This window comes from Triticum dicoccoides, chromosome 1B, assembly GCF_002162155.2.
Source record: "Triticum dicoccoides isolate Atlit2015 ecotype Zavitan chromosome 1B, WEW_v2.0, whole genome shotgun sequence".
NCBI lineage: Eukaryota > Viridiplantae > Streptophyta > Magnoliopsida > Poales > Poaceae > Triticum > Triticum dicoccoides.
In genome coordinates, this window is record NC_041381.1 from 584561343 (window position 1) to 584570826 (window position 9484).

At 45.3% G+C, this 9484-nt stretch overlaps 1 protein-coding gene across 1 annotated transcript; it reads left to right on the top strand.

Moving 5' to 3' along the window:
- Window positions 1-279: 279 nt before the first annotated feature.
- Window positions 280-4882, top strand: LOC119348907. Its single transcript, XM_037616916.1, has 6 exons — window positions 280-598; window positions 1546-3163; window positions 3443-3514; window positions 3656-4069; window positions 4428-4580; window positions 4727-4882. The coding sequence occupies exons 2-5, from the start codon at window positions 1601-1603 to the stop codon at window positions 4455-4457; spliced, it is 2079 nt and encodes a 692-aa protein (XP_037472813.1). The 5' UTR covers window positions 280-598; window positions 1546-1600; the 3' UTR covers window positions 4458-4580; window positions 4727-4882.
- The last annotated feature ends 4602 nt before the right edge of the window (window positions 4883-9484 follow it).

Genomic DNA, 9484 nt, shown 5'->3' on the forward strand with positions numbered 1-9484 from the left:
AAACGCAAGCGCTCATGTACACGTGCATACACTCACCTCTATGAATTACACACACGCACATCCTACCCCTATGAGCACCTCATCGTCGGCGGGAATGTCTCTACTACAACCCCTCTAACCATCCAACCACAGATTGGTTCGCGCCAGTACCGTCAGTTGACTGTTAGTTAACCATGTAGAAGCTCTCATATAATGTCAGTTTTTTCCAATAAAGACCATTCTCCCCTTATAGCTTGTAGTCATGTTCAGAAAAATGAAAAAAAAAAAAAAGCACCGCACCGCATTCACCAGTGACCACCCACGACCTAGCGCCGCATCTCATCCCCACGAACACGAGGCCACGACCCCGCCCCGCATCTGCACATCGCCGACGCCCCCGAGCAGCCACATTTCCCCGCGCCGACGGTCCATTGGAGGCCACCTACTCGGCGGCGGTGGAGTCGCTGGTACATCCGCACGCGGCCCTGGCCGCGGCTCCCTCCCCGCGCGGGTGCCGGCAGCGCTCGCAGGATGGCGGCGACGGGAGCAGCTCAGCAAGCACCGGAGGCATCTCCAATTGCGACGGGAGCAGCTCAGCTAACATTATTTTACTTGTTTTGTACTCCCTCCGTTCCTAAATATAATTCTTTTTAGACATTTTAAATGGACTACAACGTACAGATGTATGTAAACATATTTTAGAGTGTAGATTCACTCATTTTATACTCCGTATGTAGTCATTTGTTAGAATCTCTAAAAAGACTTACATTTTGGAATGGAGGGAGTACTTCCATGCTGAAACTAATTATAAAATTATCTCATATTCATGCGGGAAATTTTGAAATAGAATATATAAATAGAAATCAAAAGATCATTTGGCTAAATGGTGACAAGGAATGGCTAGGAGCAAAATCGTCTTTTCAAGTGCCACTTAACAATCAACTAACGATCAAATGGCTGTAGTGGCATATCTGTATAGTTTTTAGCGGCATATCTGGGAGAGGGAAATTTCCAATGGCATATGGGGGTACAGCCAAATTTTGAGTGGCATATATGAAATTCACCCTAGAAAAATATACATCTTAATTACATTTTGAAATTTTATCAGAAAACAGATATACATTTACATTAAGGAATGGAGGGAGTATTAGAGAAGAAGAATAGAAGTATAGATATAGATAAGGAACCGACTATTTATCGCCTACCAGTGGCTGGCGTTGGCCCTTGTGGGTACCGCGTAGAAGGTACACGGCGGTCAGGCCCGACGAGCGACTGTGCATCCTCAGAGACGACGCAGTGGGCAGTGGCGCCACTTTGACCTAATAGGCCGGTTCGATTGAGTAGATCCAATTGAAAGGCTGTGATCTGCTGATCCAAAGTTTCACCTGATAAATGGTAAATGTTCGGTTAGGTCCTGTATTAAAATCAGATTTGTAGTAAGACAGAATCCACTAACTGTGTTCCAATAAAGAGCCACTAGTTGTGCTTGTCAGTTATAAGGATCACCAAATCAATTATTATATGTTGATCCCCGCTTATTTTGCATACTTGTATTTCAATTGGCAGGCTTTTTAACAATGCGAAACCCGAGGACCAGTTCTTCCTTCGCCTACCAGAAACAATGATAAAAATGGAAAAAATTGCCGTCCTGGGGCGCGGAAGTTGGCGGAGGCATGCAAGCCCTTCAGAGTCCTTAAATGACTTGATTCAGGCATCGTACGAGTTAATAGGTGTCTTCATCTCTGGTAGATCTTGCTTCGCTGTCCTCTTCTCAAGTATCCTTGGACAAGTGCAGCTGGCCGCAATCATTGCTTGCATTGTTTTGTCTTCATTGCGTCTGAAAAGGCAAGATTATGTGGATCAACAGAATCAAGGGAACGATGATCATAAGAACATTAGGTGGTCTCTGAACATCTTCTATGCATTAGTGCTCAGCCAATGCATTCTCTATTTCCTGACTGGGATACTGGCAAACCCGTTGAAACGGATATGTGTAGTCTGTATGAAGTATAAGCTAGGAATTTGGGGGTTTCTAGCTCTTTCTCGCTATCTACAGGCATGCGTTTTGAAATGCATTAATGGAGATCTTCGTGAAGCAGTCAACATGGACTTGGTTTCCTTTGCAAAGCAGTTGTTGAACTCTGACCCACTGGACGACCAGCTGTTGGGAATTCGTATTCTTGACCACCTCCTCAGAAGCAGGGAAGACCAAGATGAACGCTACAAGGAAAAGGTGCTCACAAAGATTCGATCTTCTCTTGATACCATCGAGAAAGCAGTATACATGATGGGCTTGGACAGAGAGGTGGAACAAGATACCAGAGGGCACGCTGCGCGCATACTGCTGGAGCTCGCACCTGGCCTTCAAGTCGAGAGCTTTCCTGGTATTTTTCAGGCTATTTCTTCACTGCTTAGCGCACGCAAGACAAAGACCAGCGGAAGCTCCAGCAATTCAACCTGTGCGAGCAAAGAGCTCAAATTGCTTGGTGTGGATATTCTCGACAAACTCCTGACTAATCCAGAAAACTGTGCAGAGGTGAAGAATGCCAAGAACCTGCTCTCCAAGATCATACACATTACAAGCTGCCAGGATGAAAAGCTAGACTCCGATATTGATAAAAAGATAGTCGAAAACTCACTAGAAGTCTTGAGCAAGCTTGTGAGCACAGTTGGTGAGACCGGCGAGGAGCTCAGGTGCCAAGTGTCCAGTAATATGTACACCATAAGGAATATTGGCAAGTTCTTCATAGATCATCCTGAAAGCCAACCAAAGATGCTTGCTCAAGCAGCAGACATCCTTGCATGCCTAGCTTCAAATGACACTGCGAGAAAGGAGATAGAAAGGTCACACCTGATCATCCGGAAACTCATCAGTCTCCTAGCTGAAGAAATTGATGACGTCCAAGTCCAAGAAAGCTCCGTGAGAGTGTCGGCAGCCGAAGCGTTGGTATTGCTCACTGCTCCTACCAGAGAAATTGGTGTGCTCAGTACAGTGAGTGAAAGGAGCATCAAGCCAGTATTGTCAGAAACTAAGCTTGAAGACATGCAGCGAATTGTCTCGCTGCTCTCTGATGAGTCTGCAGAGCACAGAATTATGGTGACGAAATTCCTGCAGAATCTGCGGAGTTACCAGCGAGCAGAATATGGTGATCAGCTGGAGATAATCAACAAAGCTCTACCAAAGGTAACTTCTAAACCAGCACCAATCCTGATTCAAAATTTGGAACGGAAAATTAGCTTCTATCTATTTTGCACCCATATTCGAAAAATAAAAAGGTTGGCTTTGGTTATCTTACACTTCGTTCTGCTGAAGCATATAATTTATCTTCATCTGACATATTATGCTTGAAATGGAGTGCATATACATATATATCACCCTTGCATGATAAATCCGTATTTTATTTTAAACTCACTAGTATACATTTGACTTTTGGGGATGACAAGTATATGAATACTGCCACAGGTATTGGAAGCAATCAAAATTGCATCGGATAAAATAGAAGGGACAGGTTGTGCTGATGAACCTTCTGGTCATGTAAGAAAACAGAGTTCTCCATCTTCCCTGTTTAATAGTAAATTCACAGGGCCTGTCATTCCGATTCTACTAGTTTTCCTTTACTACATATATTTTGTTGGAATAATGTTGTCCTTAGAATCATATGCGCTGTATATGTAGGAAATGGAGGCGCTGATAACTGAACAAGGTAAGCTGCTGGAGAGCTTTATTGGCCTGTGCATGCAAATTTGCATCAGCGGGAATGCAAAGCAGTTCACCGATGCGCTGAGGAGTGCTGAGATTACAGACGATATGTTCGTCCAGATGCTTGCAAAGATACTGGAAGTGTACAAGTCTCCAACTTCCGATGCTCCAGGCATAAGAAGGGCGGTGATTCAACAAATGAACTGGATGATGAATGAGGACCAAGAGTACATTAACATTTTCCTGAAGCATGAAATGGAAAATGCACTGAAAGAAGTAGCAGAGACGGCATTGAAGCTTGAGAACTATTGGTTCTTTCGTTTTGGCGTCAAAGCTTTTGAGCATGAGGAATCCATTTATTCTCTTCTCAGCATTTCGCCACTACTGCAGGCAGGTGGTTCGGGCTTGTAGTTGGATCAGCAAACATCTCTCCCAACTCCCAAATACGTACTCTCTTCCATCTCATGTAAAACATATGCTAATTTGTCGATGAGATTTATACGCCTTTCAAATAATCCTATGCACAACAGAAGCACTATTGAGACATATAAACCAACAGCTACGGAAACTTAATTCAAATTTCTCAGCAATAAACACAACTTAGGCTTATGGCGGCCAGCCAAAAACAACAAACATTTGCTTTGGAAATAACCTAAGGTTAAGGTAGTCCTAGTAGTAAAGTCACGTGTCCCACATTTCTCAAGTGCTGGCATGATCTAACTTGGATTTTGTTGCATGTTCTCTGCAGGGCACAATCGTGAGAACGCACCTACTATAATTGCCTACTTTGCTGCTTAAAGCAAATTTGCTTCGGGTTTCAGGGGAAAATATCCAGTGCTACGGTTCATCCCATGATACGCTGCTACAAGATCTCCTGGTGCGTTGGATCTGCATGGAAGGGGTAAGATCAATTCACTTATCTTTTTTACATACACCCCCTTGGTACATTCGCATCTTGCCCACAATAGATCTCCATACTCTGTCCTCGACAGCAGATTATGTACTCAACCAGACATATGTTCTGTACTGAACTGAGCATCTTGCTAGGTCGCTGCCAACATCCAGTGTATATCAAAAGGGGCAGATTAAGCAAACTTGCACCAGATTATTAGAAGGACATTGCAACTACATGTACAGAATTTGTTTCTGCAACAGATTTATTCACTGTAATGCAAAGAAGAGATCGGACGTGCTAATCGTTTTCCAGAATTTGCTGCTCGGAAAGTATAAGCAGAAGAAAATGTATTGGCATCCATTTTGCAGCGCTCACTATCCTGAAAGCAGGACTTTAGCCAAACAATGGTAATGAGACTATCTGATCACACGGCAAGTACGGAGAATTCATTCATAGCACCAAAAGATCGCTGAAAACAAAAGCACATCAACAAATGAAGGTGGAGCACATGCTGACATCTTTGTCTAGTACTAGTAATTCACAAGAGTACCACACGGTGATCATACAATATATAAATTTACAAGAGTACCATTTTAATTCACAGATTCACATAGCTAAACTAAACAATTTAACTACAGTCCACTCTATGAGTCGTTACTCTCCTCGTACACCATCAAGTGCCGGGCACAAAAGCACACCTGCATGACAAAATCAACAATTAGCACTAGTAGAAAAAGGGCCTTTAGTCCCGGTTCTGGAACCGGGACTAAAGGGTCGGTACTAATGCCTCTCCCTTTAGTCCCGGTTCAATCCAGAACCGGGACTAAAGGGCGCGGCCACGTGGAGCTCCACCTTTAGTTCCGGTTGGTAACACCAACCGGGACTAAAGGAAATTTTATGATTTTTTTTTTGAAATTTTTTTTGAATTTTTTTTTGATTTTTAAATTTCTGAATTATTTTAACCTCTAGTTTGTAATCACCACCCCTCATCACTTCTCAATTTATCCTCTAATCACCCCTCATCATTCTAAATCATCAAACTTCCTGAACGGTCACCCGTCCTCCCACTCCCCCAGCCTGAGCAGCCTGAGCACGCTTAACTTTCGGGTTCTATTCTCCCTCGCTCCAAGTCTGCACTTATTGTTTTCCTGACAATACTAAGATGTCAATCCTATTAACCTTCAGGAATTTTGCTTGAGCATGAAGTGACACATTTCATAGTTTTATTTTGAAACTATTGTTTTAAAAAACAATAATTATTTAGTAACACTAATATTTTTTGAATAATTAGTTTGACCATTGTTTGACCACAGTTTGACCAGATTTGACCAAAATTGAAATAACTGAAATAATTATTTAGTAACACTAATATTCTAGAATAATTAGTTTGACCATTGTTTGACCACAGTTTGCCCACTGTTTGAATTTTTTTCGATTTTTTCACTCTAGATCTTAAAAGCCCCGTAACTTTTTTTCTATAGGTTTTTGAGGATTTTGAAAATGTTTAACGGGGTTGCAAATAAAGTCAAAATTCATATTTGCAAATTTTCCCAACAACTAGACCACATATCACATGGGAAACTTATTTTCTTTTATTTTTTTGACATTTCCATCATTTTCTTTTTATTTAAAACTGAAAAGGCGATCCAGGGAGGGGGGAGGGGGTAGAGTTTGAAAATGGGATCTTTAGTACCGGTTCGTGGCACGAACCGGGACTAAAGGTCTCAACCCCATTAGTCGCGGTTCGTGCCTCAAACCGGGACTAAAGGTCTAATCTTTAGTCCCGGTTTGAGGTGCGAACCGGGACCAATGGTTGTGGGCCAGGAGCGAGGCCCATTGGTCCCGATTCATCCCACCAACCGGGACCAAAAGGTCCAGATGAACCGGGACCAATGACCCACGTGGCCCGGCCGGCTCCCTGGGCTCACGAACCGAGACCAATGCCCCCATTGGTCCCGGTTCTGGACTGAACCGGGACTAATGGGCTAACCCGGCCTGGACCAAAGCCCTGTTTTCTACTATGTAGACCTATAAATTTTTGTGAGACTGTCATTCTTGCTTGTGAACGCACCTCGTAAGATGCTTGTTCCTCATGTCAAAACTTGGGCTACAAATGATCTTGAAAAGCCTGGCTGCAAATGTTGTGGCGCTACAAAAATTTCTATATTCCCCTAAATACAAGCTACTATGTTCCCATAAATATAAAAATTCCAATATTTCCTACTACCAAGAACTAGACAAGTTGATGTGGCTCCAGTAAATGGAATTGAAGGAGACCTACAGAACGAACAGATGTGCACCTGTCCCTGAATTGCAGCACAACCAAGGTTCTTTTTTGTATATTTTTCAGAAGGAAGTCAGTGTGCTCCATCTTGTCCCTAGAGTCCAGATCCAACGCACCAGACTGTTCTGGAGCAGGGGAGCATATGCTGGGCCGTATCACCAGATATGCACCCCGGGTTTCAGTATTCGTGTGTTGAATTCAGTTCCCCAGTTTGTTTAATTTAGCCAACTTATAATAATGCTCTTGGAGACATACCTTACCGTGTGTCAACAAGGACTACTATGCAAATGTAGACGGTTTGTCTATAAATTGTGTTCGTTTTGTATTTGCTCCTCCACTTACGGCACCGTGAGCCGGCTCAATCACGCTCCTACCCGGCCTTGTTGCCTTTGCTCCTCACTGATCTCCAAGTAAATTGCACCAGAAGGTGGGATTTATCGAGCGGGAAATAAAAACAAGAGAAATGTCAACCGCAGGCGCATCTGTTGGAGCCGAGGCCTTGCTCGAGCTCGCCGGAGCTCTCTCTCTGTACTTCTCTCTCAGGCGCACACATAAGAAGAAAGGGCTGGACACGGTGAACTTTCTGGCGCACGTAGGCCCGCCGCAACAACGGCTATCCTCTTTTCTCTCGAGCACGAGCTCGACCCACCAGGAGAGTTACAATGATCAGCTCGAGGCATTATATAGCTGGGCCTGCGCTGGGCACGAGCCGCACGCTCCCTACCCAGCCGTCGCCCCTTTCGGCCCGCTCCGCTCGCGGCCACCACGCGCACGGCTCGCGACGAGCCCGCAGCGATCAGGCCAAAATCACTGTTCTGACCTTGTTAGAAATCTTTAACACAAAATGATCTCTCTTAGAAACTATTCATAATCTGACCCTTTCTGAAACGCCAAACCTCGTGGCGTTACTAACCAAAATAAAAACGTCATACTATTCAGCGTTGCTAGCCGGCCACGTGGCAAGTCAAAACGTCAAACTTTACCGCGGTGGTAGAAACGCCAGACCACTTGGCGTTGCTGTTGCACCTCACAACGCCAAAGTCTGTAGCGTTGCCCAACACCAATCTCTCATGTCATGTGTCAGCCACCAAGGCCCAACATGTAGTACCCATTGTAGACTTTGACCTTCAGGTATGAAAAGCCTGAGTTTCGCAGATACTGTGCCGACCTCTTGCCGTTTCTATACGTGAGAGCAACTCCAACCAGCCAACCCAAAGGGCCCACGGTTTGCGATCGTCATTAATAAAGAAGCGTGGGTTAGTTGTCAGGCTGCCATGTGGGGACGCGGGGGACACCGAAAGGACACGCTGACGCGTCCGCTTTGTATCCGCGCTGACGCAATTTATGCACAAATTTAGGCTGAAAATGGGTCCACGCGGACGCGAAGCAGACGCGTTTCGTAAATGGGTCGGCGCGTTGGGCCATCACTTTTGTCCGCGGTGACCCAAACCGACGGTGGCGGACGAAATGGATCGCCGCGTTGGAGTTGCTCTGGCTACCGCATCACCCGCAGGAACACCGAGAAATAAACGAACCATGATTTTAGTACCTAATTAAATTTTACAATCCGAAAGAGATTAATTTAATATATTTAGCACATGAACTGCAAAATAATAGCAATGCTAACCTCTTTCATGGCCAAACATTATCGGCAAGGCAAGGCAGCAGCCCTCCTACAGCCATATTCTCCTTGATGCCAACGCCACAGCCTTTGGCGTTGTGATGTGAAACAGCAACGCGAGAGGGTCTGGCGTTTCTACCAACGCGGCTCATGTTGGCGTTTGGACTTGCCACGTGGGCAGCTAGCAACGCTGAATAGTACGGCGTTTTTACTTTGGTCAGTACCGCCACGAGATTTGGCATTTTAGAAAGGATCAAATCGTGAAATAATTTTTGAGAGAGGTCATTTTGTGTTAAAGATTTCTGACGAGGTCAGAACAGTGACTTTGGCCCAGCGATCACGCCCACCTCGCAATCCCTCAACCGCTTGAGCCTAATCCTACGCATGCCCGCTAGGTGCACGCACACTCGCACCCACCACGCGCTCGACAAGGACGTACACTACCCATACAACAGTCGGACTATGGCCAGACCATACACAAGTCGGTCCCTAGCTAGACTATGCCCACCGTGGCTTATTCTTGCGGAAACACTAACGCCCACACGTGTAGGCGTTAGTCAACTCGCCCACACGCGGTGATCGTCGTCCAGTGCCTTTTGCACGAATCTTGACACGAAGAGGTTGATTTTGTGTGCCACGTAGGACAAGTCACATGTGTGGCGTGTAAGGGAGTCCGCCCACACGCCGTTTTCCGTCCGAGGTCAGCGGTTGTGAGTCGGGGCGTACGGTGGAACTGCCGTCGCGCCCGCAGGCCACGCCCGTCTTCGGTTGCCGTCTCCCATGTCTCGCCACTTCACTCTCCCCTTGCGGTTACCCCCCTCCCCATTTATTACTCCTCCAACCCACTACTAGGAAAAGGGCTATAGATGATATGGCCACTAATGACGCACCAGACATGTGGTGCGCCATTACTATATACTAATGGCGCATCATGTGTCGGTGCGCCATTAGTAATATATTACTAATGACGCACCTGGTGTGTGGTGATTACTAATGGCGCACCGA

Bases quoted from the DNA above. Each gene is read 5' to 3' on its own strand.
- LOC119348907 (XM_037616916.1), top strand. From the start codon at position 1,601: ATGATAAAAATGGAAAAAATTGCCGTCCTGGGGCGCGGAAGTTGGCGG. The intron at 3,164-3,442 runs GTAACTTCTAAA...ATACTGCCACAG, and splicing joins TCAACAAAGCTCTACCAAAG to GTATTGGAAGCAATCAAAAT. The intron at 4,070-4,427 runs GCAGGTGGTTCG...TGTTCTCTGCAG, and splicing joins GCATTTCGCCACTACTGCAG to GGCACAATCGTGAGAACGCA.